This window comes from Phocoena phocoena, chromosome 14 (genome assembly GCF_963924675.1).
Source record: "Phocoena phocoena chromosome 14, mPhoPho1.1, whole genome shotgun sequence".
Classification (NCBI taxonomy): Eukaryota; Metazoa; Chordata; class Mammalia; order Artiodactyla; family Phocoenidae; genus Phocoena; species Phocoena phocoena.
The window spans coordinates 44,512,607-44,526,721 of NC_089232.1; the positions used below are offsets into that span (position 1 = coordinate 44,512,607).

Sequence of the window (14,115 nt, forward strand, 5' to 3'; positions counted from 1 at the left end):
AGAAGGCCTGAATCATCCGAAATGTTGACTCATGAGCCTAAAGTGACTGAAATATAACGTGAATCAAATTTGCCCTCCAAGGCATCGTTCTCTTTCCACTTTCCTCTCTCCCCTTCCTCTTTGGGTGACTCATCCTTCTACCAAGTAAGAGTCCAGTAGCGGGCAGATCCCAAAACCCTCTTTGAAGGAGATGAGCAGACTTTCAAATGGTCTGCCCCAGTCCCTAGATCGTCCAGCCCAGCTGTTTTGCCTACGTCATCCAGGATCCGCAGTTTAGACTGGGACTGATTGTAAAACTGTCAAAAATATTATTTTTTCTTTTAAGGTGGTGATGGTAGTAGTGATAAGGTGGTTTGGGAATTTAAGTTTGAAAAAAGACAATCTTATATCAAAATCTAAAAGTTAACGTATACTTCAATCCTTAAGGCTACTCCACGGTCCCGTTATTTGGTACCTTTCTGCGCTCTGGGATTTTTCCTTTCCCGGGAGGAAAGTTTCCACTCCCAGTCCGCAAGATAACGCCTTTCCGGTGGCGCGCCAGGAGCGTCTCCGACCCCTCAGGGCAGGCAGGCAGCCGGCTCGCTTTCCCAGTACTCTAATTACACAGACTGACCTCCAGCTGTGGGCAAGGCCTAGCCCCACCCCCAGTTCGACCCTCAACTACCCTAGGCGGACTGTGGGGTTCCCAGCTCCAAACCCCGCCCATCGAACCCAGCCTGGCCGGTAAAAGAGAGGAAGTGCGGTAACACCCACCCACTTGCGTCTTTTTCCTTTTCCGTTGGGCCGGCTGGTTGCCCGTCAACTCTATCTCTTAGCCGATTGGCTCGCTTCCTCCCGCGTTAGTGCCTGCCTCTCCCTGGCAGGAGGGTGAGTCACGCCAAACTGGGCGGAGAGTCGGCTGGCCTCTCTCCTTCGCTCGTCTGGGCGGCGGCGGCGGCGGCGGCAACTGGGGACGGGGCGGGTGGCGCATCACGGGCGCGGAGGCAGGAGGAGCAGTCTCATTGTTCCGGGAGCCGTCGCCACTGCAGGTCCCTCGGCTCTTTGGGCCCTGCCCCTCTCAGTCTTCCCCACCCCCCATAACTGCCCGCGGCTGTGAGGAGAAGCGTCTCCCGCGGAGGCAGCAGCTGCAGCATCATCTCTTCCCCGCCAGCAATGGAAGACATGGACCAGTCGCCAATGGTCTCCTCGTCCTCGGACAGCCCGCCCCGGCCTCAGCCCGCGTTCAAGTACCAGTTTGTGAAGGAGCCCGAGGACGAAGAGGAAGAGGAGGAGGAAGACGAGGACGAGGACGAGGACCTGGAGGAGCTGGAGGTGCTCGAGAGGAAGCCCGCCGCCGCGCTGTCGGCGGCCCCAGTGCCCGCCGCCATCGCCACCCCGGCTGGCGCGCCCCTGCTGGACTTCGGCAATGACTTCGTGCCCCCGGCGCCCCGGGGGCCCCTGCCGGCAGCGCCCCTCGCCGCCCCGGAGCGGCAGCCGTCTTGGGACCCGAGCCCCGCGTCGTCGGCGGAGCCAGCGCCCTCCCTACCCTCCATTACCAAAACCTCGCCCTCCCAGCTCTCTGAGGACGATGAGCCTCCAGCCCGGCCTCCCCCTCCTCCCCCGGCCGACGTGAGCCCTCAGGCGGAGCCCGCGTGGATCCCGGCTGCCCCTGCCCCCGCCGCGCCCCCCTCCACGCCGGCCGCGCCCAAACGCAGGGGCTCCTCCGGCTCAGTGGGTGAGTGCCGCGCCCTTCGCCTCGCGCCGCCCCTCGCGCCCCTCCCTCTTTTGTGCGCAACCCCCAAAGCCTGCGCCCAGCCTTCCTCTCCGCCTGGAGGGGCTTTGTCTGCGGACCTCGGGGCGAAGGCGCCCCCGCTGGTGGGAGCCGCGGGGAGCAGGGTGGGGCGGTCGAGGAAGACCGGGCTTGTTCTTTATTGTCCGTCTGGGTGTCGGGGAACAAGTGCACCCCGCCCGCTCCCAGGTTCTTCTCTCAGGTCTCCATTCCACCGCGTCCGGGAAGTTAGGAACCCACCCCTTGCAGGAGCTGGGTGTGTATCGAGGAACTAAGGGTGCGGATTCATCGGGCTGGCTCGGTTCCGGGGTGAGGATGGAAGGCCTTGGTGGCCTAATCTTTTGTCTACCCGTCTGGGTTGCTCCTGGGGAAAAGACGCAGTTTTGCTGTTGGTCTTTGCCTGCATTCACCTCTGGCCCCCCTCAACCCTCCCTCGGCTTGGGTGGCCCCATGCGCTTCATCCCCCCCCTCCCCCCGCTGGTCCAGTGGAGAACATCCACTTTGACCCGACTGCAGTGAAGGGAGAGCGCCTCCAGTGGCGTGGCGCGTGGAGAACTGGGGAGAGGAGTTCTGGCGAAGGCCTGCCACCGCCCAGCTTACCGGGTTGTGATGTGGCGTCTCTCCCCGCCTCCCGGCTTAACCGAGCCGGGGAAGTAGGACCTGGGCGTCGTGTTCCGAGGGGGCGCAGTGCTGCCAGGGGTTCTGCCGCAGGGTCAGGGGAATTGCTGTTAGGGTGGACAGGTTTAGCCTATTAAGGCGTCGTGATTGAATCGTAGAGAAAAAAGGAAAAGGCAAAATGGTTGACATTCCTAAAGAAGGGGAAACCTGTGGATTCCCTATCGGGAATAGGCCAGTTGAACTTGTGGCAGGTTTACCATGAGACTTCATGAAATGTTTTGAGACAGACGTTTTCGTTTATTGGTTAGAAATACTACTTCGTAGAAGTAATGTTTTAGGTCTGCAGAGACAAATCTGCATAGTCTGTGAATAGTTTTCAAATCTTTTCATTCACGAGCATCTGGTTGTGTGTTGTTGTTATTATTATTGTTTTATTACCCTTTTCATCTTGGGAAACTTTATTTTGGAAGAGAAAAAATCAAGTTCGTTAGAGATTGAGAATTCATCTTATTAGACACGTTAATTAGCTTAATAACAAATAGCTTGTTACTTTTGGGACAAAGTGTCCCACTAGTAGTAGGATTTTTATGTATAAAAGGGCAAGAATCAGGTAGTGTAACAACCTGCTGAGAAATTGTCATATCCTTGTAGGATTTTAAAAATGGTTCTTTTTCTAGAAAAAGGAACTCAGTGGGAGATCACAGAAGAATTTTTTTTTCTTCAATTCACTCCTGCTCCACAGTGGGGAAAATAAGCCAATAGTGATGTTTCTGAGTAGCATTTTGATATTGACATACCCCCAAACATTACTCAAAACATTATTCACTACACTAAAGATACTAGAATCTGAGGAGTAACTCAAATTTTCCTTTTTCTGGGTAAAAACACACATTTTAGAGAAACTAAGGTGAGGTAGAAAAATATTAAATAATAATAAATTTGCAAATGATAAATTTAATGATTAAGAAAGGCATACTAATTTGTCATCTTGTATTCCTTCATGGAAACAAAGAAAAGAGTTCTGTTGTTTGAACCTTGGAGATTCAGGAGGTGACAGCATTCTCTTGGAATTTTGACTTTTGGAATACTAAGTTTGGAAGACAAAGGAGAAAGAATATTGCCTACTCAGCGACTCTATCTTTACATAGTTCCCTAATTCTGTATTGATGTTGCCTATTTGGAAAGTTTAGTTCCTTTAGTAAATACAGGAACATTATGATTTTGGGCACAGATAGTTAAGGCGTTTCACTGAGTCTAGGTTTCTTAACGAGTTCATTCATTCAAGTGATTATTGATTACCTACAAAGAGGCACTATTCTAGGCTGTGAGGATATAGCAATAAGCAAGACACATGTGTTCCCCATGGGGGGAGTACAGATAATATGCACATAATTAAGGAAGGCAGATTAGTGTTAAGTGTTATGAGGAAAATAAGCAGAATGGTGGTGTGGAAAATGACTGAGATGTGTGGGAGCCTTTTTAGGTAGGGTGGCACTGAGAGAGGCCTTTCTGAGGAGGGGAGATTTAAGCTGCAGGTATAAAAAATTTCCAAGAAGCTCCTAGGAGGCAAAAGCCCTGAGGCAGTAATAAGCGTTGTATGTTTGAGAATCTAGTAAGAAGACTAGTGAGAAAAACTAGGGGGAGAGTGGTACAAGGTGAGCGTGGGGAGGTGGACTACACTTAGATCATTTGAGGTCTCTAACAGGCCATGGTAAAAAAATTTGCTTCTTAAAATATTGTTTATTTTAGAAATGTGCTCCTTAAATATTTATATTGGGATTTTGGAGCAGAAATGTAGTATTGAAGACTTAGAGAAACTAAAAGGACTGATGTGAGTAAAGACAAAGAGCTGAGAAGTGTGCAGAACATGGTTAGAAACATAGAGCAGTCTGACTGGAAGAGGATTTATGTTAGTGAATATGGTAGATCCCTGACAGTTGTGTATGAAACATTGTTGTTTACCCTATTTTTTGAGTAAACGCTGATTTCCCTTACTTGGTAAGTTGTAATTTCGCTGTTTGCTGTTGTGCTTGGAGCATCCCCATTGCAATGAAGTAACTGAAGTGAGACTGAAGCCTCTCCCCTGCTGACCATTTTTCATGGAGAAGCATTGGCTTCAGGTTAAAAAGGTGGTTGGTTAACCTAGGCTTTGAGGATATGCAAACATTCATAAAGGATGGCATTGAGCTGGTCTCTGGACGTGTTCTAAGCCAGTGTTAATTAAGATTGAAAATATGTGGTAGATCTGGATTCTGAAGGGTGTTGAATGCCAAATTAAGGAATTAGGGTTTTATCATCCTGCTTTTATTCATGCTCTGCCATTCACAGTTGCCTTTGCTTTTGGCAATTTAAATAATGAAACAAAAAATGTTTTTGTTGTTTCCCAAATATAAAGTTATTTCATTATTTTTCATCCTTCTGAATTACTGCTTTAGACATTGGGAAGCCACTGAAAATTATTGAACTGAGGCACGGCATCATGAAAGCAGTGTTAGAATAGTGAGTTGGTGACAATATTCAAGATAGGTTGGAAAGAAAAATAGGGGAACTATTTAGAAATCTTTCACAGTAGTTCTGAGAGAGGTGAGTAGAGCCTGAACTAGTTCATTACTAGTTCATTCAGTGGAAATGGAATACAGGGAGGAATATAAGAAACTCTAGGAAGCATGCTTTTTTTGGCTCTGAATCTCTGTTTTTATAGTTAGGTTAATAAGACGTTTTATGAAAGCAAAGTTGATAGGACTTGGAGGCCATGGATATAAATACAAAGAAAAGAATGTTGATGCTTATTAAATCAATTTCAGAGATTGTCCAAAGTTGTTTTTGCAATGGAAGCTTGTATAGAATTGAATATTGCTCATAAGTATAGGTTATGGCTTAAGGATGAAAAATTATTAGTCTTTTACAAAGTCATTTATTATATGATTATTTATATCAGCATAGGAGCACATATTAGAAATGTTAAAAGATTTTGAGTGATACATAGTTTAAATCTTAAGTATCAGTCCTTAACAGTGATGTGACACTCCCAGGAAGTAGTTGCCTCTAAAGAAAGGGATGTCATGCCATAATCCATTCCCCATCCTCTCGCCTCCTATTATAATCTAGAAAATGATAACAAGGAATGGAACTGATGAATTTAGAGATTCTGAATAATTCTCTTGTTAACCATTTCTAATTTTTTGACTAGGAATAACAGTTGGGAACAAGTGGTGTGCTCCTTAAGGATAAAGTGAATTACATTTCACATTGGTTCCTAGGAAGCTCAGTGTCAAATTTATAGTTCTTTTTAGTAACTCATGAGCTTCCTCAAATCCTTTTTAAAATGAAGTGATGAATATATATTGAACCTTTGATACATGTCTAATTATGTGGAATAGTATTTAGAAAACATGCTATTTGAGCACTGTATTTCTGTAAACTTGGAAGATTTGCTATGTTACATGAAACGTTTCCAAAAAGGAATATATTTTCTATTGTTCAGTAATTGACTCTGTTTTATGTGTAGTTATTTCATAATATACCTAAAAGCAGTTTATTTGAACCACTGCTGTTGCAAGGCCCCAATTTAAATGACACATTTTAAAGGTTCTTTGCTAGCCCAGGGTAAAAGTACCAACCAAATGGATAATAGTTCTTAATTTTTCCCTGGGACCTCTAAGTAGAAGTAAATGTTGGCAGATGAACTATTCTTATAGTACATTCTTTGAGACTTTTTGTTCCTGTTTCTAAATATAGACCCTAGAAGGTCCCTCTGGGGGTGGTAGCACCAGGGATGGGAACTGTAAGGGCAGAACCATAATTCATCAGCAGTGTTTAAATGGGTGAGTGTGACCTTTGTGGCTAGCTAATGTAGGACATAGGCATGCAAAATGGTAGGACCCAGCTCTGCTTATGCTAAGGTGTTCTCAGACCAATGGCCTCATCATTCTTCTCAACTCTAAAGGGGAATTGATAATTTCACATCTAAATTGATGGTTTTTTGTTTCTTGGAATTGTGATTCTTAATTTTTAAGTTACTTTACTCATGTGTTCCCGTAACATTCTATTCTTACCTCATCATATGTATCATACTATATATGGGAATAGTGTGTTTACTCATTTCTGTTCACCAGACTATATGCTCCTTGAGGAAGGGGGCTGTATTACCTTTTTTCCTTGAGGAAAAGGACTGTCTGACATTATATTTGCATTGCTGAGCACAGTGCCTTAGATGTGGCATAGGCACTCAGATATTTGTTGAATGAATATAATATTATAGATGAATCCTGATCTATATTCTGTATCGTTCTAGAATTACTGCAATATTTTCTCTCAAATAAAAATCCCAAGTCTTGGGACTTGCCTGGCTGTCCGGTGGTTAAGACTCTATGCTTCCACTGCAGGGGGCATGGGTTCCATTCCGTGGTCAGGGAAGTTCTGCATCGTGGTGTGGCCAAAAAGAAAAAAAATATCCCAACTCTTTTGAATTAAAGCATTAATTTATTTACATATACAAGGTATATGGATGTACCCTATTTTATTTAATCAATCTCTTATTGATGGTTAATTAGGTTGTCTTTCAGCTTTTTCTGTTGTAAATAACATTGCTGTGAACACCTTTATATATACCTCTTTGCAAATACATGCATAGAAGTATATATATGTGTTGTAGGATATATGCGTTGTAGGATAAATTCATGTAAGTGGAATTATTGATCCAAAGGGTATATGCATTGAAAATGTTGATAGATAATGCCAAACAATAGGTACTACTCCTACTCTTATAGTAGGAGCTGTAAGCTGCTAAATATGGGATTATCTTTTTAGTAGTCCCTGAGTCCTTTGCTTAGGTGGCCCTCTAGTTTAAAAAAAAACATTATTTTTTTAATGACTTGTTCTTATTACCATAGATGAAGAAGGCTTATAAAGTTTTGTTGTTCAAACAGATTTGGCAATAGTCTGGTTATATTGGTGGTCCCTTGGAAGTTCAATATTAAGAAAAAATTAGCACACTTTTTTTTTTTTTTTAAACCAGGTTTAGGGTGGAGTACGGGGACAAAAAGATGAGTAGAGATCGTAGTTATGAGAGGTACATGTAGGAGATTAGGAAAGAATACAAGCCCCGACCCGTAAAGTATTTTCTGCTGTCTTAAAACCAGAGGACTCTTGTGGTTGTACTATAGGGCCAATTATATATTTATGTTCCGTCAGCTGCCTTTGTGAAAAGAGGAAAAAAATCGCTTGTTTTTTTCATCCCCAACTTTATATACTGACTTGTAAATTTGAATAATTGGAAGGTGCCATTGTTAAATTTATCTCGGTGTTCTGACAGCCCTAGGTGAAGCTGACCTAAAGCATTAAAAATTTTTTTTTAATCTACTGGAGTCTTTGGTTTCAGAAAAGAAGGGAATTTACTTGTTTAAAATTTTGTTCATCTTTGTTCTACGGGGGTTTAAACCTATCATATAAATCTCTTTCACAAATAGCCTTTATAACTTTTCAGTCTCAACTAATCACCATCATTATTAAGTTATTGAGAGTTTTATTATTCTACCAAGTTCTGGATTCAGTTTGCTAATATTTTGTTAAAGAATTTTGCATGCCTGTGTAAGGAATATTTTTCTGTATTTTTATTTTCTTTTAATAGCCTTGTCTGGTTTTGGTATTAGTGCATAAGTCTGTGAAACATTTTGAGAAGTGCTTGCTCTTCCTTAATTTGCTGAAAGAGTTTCATAAGCATCCTTCGATGTTTATAGAATTTACTAATGAAGCCATCTGGCCTTGGAGTTGTCTTTGTGGAGATGGTTTTAAATTATGGGTATTCTTTTTTTAAGTGATATAAGGCTATTCAGATTTTCTATTTCTGCTTGTGTCAGTTTTGGAAATGTATGCCTTTCAAGGAACTTGACTATTTCATCTTGATGAGTGGATATCAAGGAATTTGTCCGCTCACCTAAGTGTCTAATTTATTGGCATAAACTTGTTCATAATATTCTCTTATTTTTTAGGATTTATAGTGATAGTCCCTCTTTTATTTCCAATACTTATTTTTCTCTTTTTCTTGATCATTTTAGGGATTATCAATTCTGTTGATCTTTTCAAGGAACCAACTTTTGGTTTCATTGATTTTTTCTCTGTAGTTTGCATGTTTCCTATATCATTGATTTCTGCTGTTACTTATTTTCTGTTACTTATTTGGGTTTAACTTGCTCTTTTTCTGGTTTCCTTAGGTGGAAGCTTTAAACTTTGAATTTGACCTTTTTTCTAAAAGCATTTAGAGCTATAAATTTCTCTCTAAGCATTGCTTTAGCTGTATCCTGCAGATTTCCATTATCATTTGATTTAAATTATTCTTTAATTTTTCTTGTGATACATTCTTTGATCCATGAGTTATTTAGAATTGTGTGTTTAATTTCCAAACATTAGGGCATTTTCCAGAATTCTATTTTATTGATTTCAATTTAATTCATGTGGTCAAAGAACATACGCTGCATGATTTCAGTCCTTTTAAATTTATTGAGATTTGCTTTATAGACCAGGAAATGGCTTATCTTGGTGTATGTTCCATGTGTACTTGAGAAGAATGTATATTTTGTTGTTGGTTGTAGTGCTCTATAAAAGTCAGTTCATTGGAGTGTTGTCTAAATCATCTATATCCTTGTTTATTGAGTGTGTGTGTTATGTGCATGTGTGTCCAGTCTATCAATTAACTGAGAGTTGAGTGTTAAATTTTTAAAATAATATTTGTAGATTTGTCCTTGTCTCTCTTTAGTTTTTGCTTCATGTACTTCCATTACACCTTTCCCATATACCTTTAGTGTTGTTATATCTATTTAGTGTTATGTCTGATTACTCCTTTTTCATTATCAAATGCCCCTCTTTACTTCTGGTAATCTCAAGATAATACTCCTTGTGTTTGAATCTACTTTTGCTCGACATTTGTATAGCCATTCCAGATTTTGTAGGATAAGTGCTTGGATCATATATCCTTTTACATTCGTTTACTTTTAATCTACCTGTGTTTTTATGTTTAAAGTGTGTGTCCTGTTAAGTGGCACATAGTAGGGTTTTTATCTAGCCTGAAAACCTCTGCCTTTTAATTGGGGCCATTTACTACATTCGTGTAATTTTTTTTTTTTTTTTTTTTTTTTTTGGCCATATGCAGGCCTCTCACTGTTGTGGCCTCTCCCGTTGCAGAGCACAGGCTCCGGGCACGCAGGCTCAGCGGCCATGGCTCACGGGCCCAGCCGCCCCACGGCATGCGGGATCCTCCCGGACCGGGGCACCAACCCATGTCCCCTGCATCGGCAGGCGGATTCTCAACCGCTGTGCCACCAGGGAAGCCCCCAGTGTAATTATTAATATGATTCACTTAAGTCTGTGGTGTGTGGGATCCTCCATTGCGGTGCGTGGGCTTCTCTCTAGTTGTGGCGTGTGGGTTTAGTTGCCCCACAGCATGTGGGATCTTAGTTCCCCCACCAGGGATTGAACCAGCGTCCCCTGCATTGTAAGATGGATTCTTAACCACTGGACCACCAGGGAAGTCCCCATTTAAGTCTTTTTTCTCTTTGTCCCACCTGCTTCTGTTTTTTTGGTACTTCTACATATTCCTTCCATCCTTTGTGCTTTTATTGTCATACATTTTACTTCTACATATATTATTATATATTGTAATTATTTAAGCTTCAAAAGTCAGTTCTTTTTTTTTTAATTCCTAGGTATTTTATTCTTTTTGCTGCAGTGGTAAATGGGAGTGCTTCCTTAATTTCTCTTTCAGATTTTTCATCATTAGTGTATAGGAATGCCAGAGATTTCTGTGCATTAATTTTGTATCCTGCTACTTTACCAAATTCATTGATTAGCTCTAGTAGTTTTCTGGTAGCATCTTTAGGATTCTCTATGTGTAGTATGTCATCTGCAAACAGTGACAGTTTTACTTATTTCCAAATTTGTATACCTTCAAAAGTCAATTATTCTTGAAGGAAATTAAGGTATGAGAATACTTTATATCTACTCATATATTTACCATTTCTTTAAAGAACTTAGGGAATGAGAATATTTTGTATCTACACATACATTTGCCATTTCTGCCCTTCATTCCTTCATGAAGATTTGGGTTTCTATCAGGCATCTTTTTCCTTCATTGTGAAGAACTTCATTTAACATTTCTTATTGTGCAGGTCCCTTGGTGATGATTTCTTTCAGCTTTTGTTTTCAGCTTTTGTTTGTCTGTTAATATCTTAATTGAGCTTTACTTTTGAAGGATTTTTTGATGAATACAGTCAATTTTGTTATTTGTGGTGGTTATGGTCTATAAAGTCACAGAAAATACTGAATTAGCAGATACTGAATCATGGTCCCTAGGGGAAATATAGGGTTAGGTTCCTGTGAACCTTTAGTCATAACATTTTTGTTACTCGTCAGTATATAACTTTGTTTTAAGTGTGTTTCTATTTAAAGAAACACATTATTTGATATATATTGTAGACTCATTAACATTTAACTCATGGCTAACAGAACTATAACTCATGTCTGAATGAACCTTATCTAACAAACGTGTTTCCTCTGTAAGGTACATCATAGCCTCTTGCTGTTAAGAACACTAGACAGCACTTCAGCATTGTGCTTAGGGGCCATATCAGAATACCAACAGAAAGCACAGAAATGCAAACAGTAGGGCACTAAATAGACTGCTAAAAGAATACTTGTTTACTGTATGTGAGCTGAAACAAGAAGGAATAGGATTGCCTTGTTTGACCTCACCTGGCAACATATGTTGGGGGACTGGAATGTATGGCTCTTCTGCATGTGCCTGCTGCTTAAGTACTGATTTTGGGTTTATCAATTTAGTGAGTAGGCCAGTTGGCAAATTAAAGAATCAGATTATGAGGGTTGACTGCATGCAATTCTAGGTTTGCAGTTATTTTCATCATTTTAAAGAATGTTTTATTATCTTTTGGATTGCGTTGTTTCCAGTGAGAGGTCAGGTCATTCTTATTGTTTACCTGCCTTTTCCCTCTGTTTTTAAGATTTTTCTCTGTCTTTGGTTTTCAGCAGTTTGGCTTCTACAGTGTAGTTCTTTGTGGTTTTGTGTTTATCCTGCTTGTGGTTCATTGAGCTTCTTGGATCTGTGGGCTGGTATTTTCTATCACTATTTTCAAATTTTAGGCTGTTATATCTTAAAACTTTTTTTTCCTGTTTCAGTCATTATTGTCTTTGGGGGGACTCCAGTTATGTATGCATTAACTGCTTGATTATCTCATAGGTCATTGAGACTGTTCATTTTTTCCCCCCCAGCTTTTTGTTCTTCATGCTGTGCTTCAGTTTAGATATTTTCTTTCTGTTGCTCTTTAAGTTTATTGATCTTTTCTTCTCCATTGTCCAATCTACTTTTAAGCTCATCTGGTGAAATTTTCTTTAGATTAATGTAATTTTCAGTTACAGCATTTCCATTTGGTTCTTTTTCTAGCCCATGTTTTTCTACCAAGACTCTCTGTTCACTCATTATGTCTATCTTTTACTGTACATACTTAGGAATTTTTGAAAGCTGTTTAAATTTCCATTTTAATATTCATTAATCCAACATTTACACTATTTCTTTTTGTTTATATAGGCTGTTTTTTCTTAATTTATGCTCAAATTTTCTTCTTTTCACGTCCAGTAGTTTTTTATTTTATACTGCTTGTCATGGATGTGGTGATAGTTTTGTTCTGGAAGGCAATTGATTTGCTGGCAAATCACCTTGATCTTTTTTAAGTCTTGATTTTAAAGTTAGGGTGAGTCTAGAGCAGTGGCTGGCTGGCTGACTTTTTCTTTAAGGGCAAAGTAGTAAATATTTTAGGCTTGTGGGTCATACAGGTTCTATCTAACTACTCATCTTTGCCATTATAATGCAGAAGTAGCCATAGACAATACATCACATGAATGGACATGACTTTCTCCCAATACAACTTTGGCCCATGAGCCATGTTTTGCTGACTCTTGGTCTAGAGTATCCCTTACTTTAGGGTTATAGTAGTCCCACTCTTAAGGTGTACCTTTTCTGGAATCTCACTTTTATGCTTGGGGTGTTTATGAGATCTCTCCACTCTGACTGGCCAGAACTTTAGGTCAGGTCTTCCAGAACAGTCTGACCTCCAGAATATCCATTCAGCTCACAACTCTATCATAGATTTGTCTGCTGGGTCTTGGTAAGTCTTGTGATCTATATGTGCAGCATTGTATTCAGCCAAATGTTTAAAGGGAACATCTATCTAGATTTCTGGAGCACCTTTTCTTTGAAGCTTTCCTTTGTATGTCACCCTGCCCCACAAATCCCAGACAACTCAACAGCTTCCTCTGCTCAGCAAGAGTGCAGTATCCTTGGGCTCCTCTGCCATGTGCTGTTGACAGAAAGTGCTTTCAGATGGAAAGCCAGGGCATTCCTCTGGTGTGCTTCCCTCTTCTCAGGAATTACACTTCTGCCTGTGGTCCAGTGTCTCAGGACAGTTGCTTCATATATTTTGCCCAGTTTTATAGTTGTTTATGTTGGAAGGGTTAGTGTGATAAAATTACTTTCATGGCTAGAAGCAGAGGTTCTTCTCTATGATTTTAAAGTGCAGTTTATTTTTCTTGTTTTATAAATTAGATATGATTTTACTGACCACTTACTTTTTTTTTTTAAGTTTATTTTTTTATTTATGTGTGGCCGCGTTGGGACTTTGTTGCTGCGTGTGGGCTTTCTCTAGTTGCAGCGAGCGGGTGCTACTCTTCGTTGTGGTGCGCGGGCTTCTCATTGCGGTGGCTTTTCTTGTTGCAGAGCATGGGCTCTAGGCACGCGGGCTTCAGTAGTTGTGGCTCGCAGGCTCTAGAGCACAGGCTCAGTAGTTGTGGCCCATGGGCTTAGTTGCCTCGGGGCATGTGGGATCTTCCCGGACCAGGGCTGGAACCCGTGTCCCCTGCATTGGCAGGTGGATTCTTAACCACAGCACCACCAGGGAAGCCCTGACCACTTATACTTTTGGTTGATAAACAGGTTTTGAAATGAACGTGTCAAGGAAAATACTCAGTATAAGAGTGTGTGGACATTGGTGAGATTGTGATAGCATATATATATTTTTTGAATTGACCAGTAATAAATTCAAAACTGATAATGCCATTTTTACTTTCTTGAAAAGTGATTTACTAAAAAAAAAAAAAAAAATTTCTCCAGTGAACTTTAATTTTGCAACTGATTCTTGTGTGGTGGAAGTAATTAGCGTTCACAGTTTGTAGCCCTGAGGCAGTTAATGGAAACTTATATTCTAGTTTTAGGCTTAGGTAAGGAAAAGAATCTAGTATTAGGGCCAACATGAGGAATAGATCATTTGGAAATCTTTCATACTGTCATTATAAGCAGTTCAGTGATTCTATTCATTTTACTGAGGGTAATAAGGAAATAAATATATATATGATTATAGTTTAAATTATTTTCTAGCTTTGTCATTAACTAAGCTATGTGACTTTGAATAAGTTGCTTTATTCTCTGAGCTTAGGTACCTGGAAATGTAGAAGATTAACAAAAATAAGGTAAGAATGAGTAGGTTTTACAAAGAGAGTGAGGCTGAATATGGTGAATTTGAGCATTAGTGGATGTCAGCATTCATATGCAAGAGGGGGAAGCATGGGTTTGGTTAGGAAGTTTATTTTGTTAGCATAGATGACATGTAAGGAGATGTTGAGATAAGCTTAGACAGTTAAATTGGGGCCATATAGTGCAGGACCTTATA

The 14,115-nt window shown here is 40.8% G+C and overlaps 1 protein-coding gene across 4 annotated transcripts in view; it reads left to right on the forward strand.

Annotated features, from left to right (window-relative positions):
• The first annotated feature begins 880 nt into the window (after window positions 1–880).
• Window positions 881–14,115, forward strand: part of RTN4 (reticulon 4) — a 67,170-nt gene continuing 53,935 nt past the window's right edge. The window contains exon 1 of one of the 4 annotated variants that reach the window (XM_065891183.1): window positions 881–1,714. In XM_065891183.1, coding sequence (XP_065747255.1) covers window positions 1,153–1,714 — 562 coding nt within the window. In that variant the 5' untranslated portion in view covers window positions 881–1,152. The remainder of the gene's footprint in view (window positions 1,715–14,115) is intronic. The other 3 variants (XM_065891186.1, XM_065891185.1, XM_065891184.1) reach the window with 3 other exon arrangements.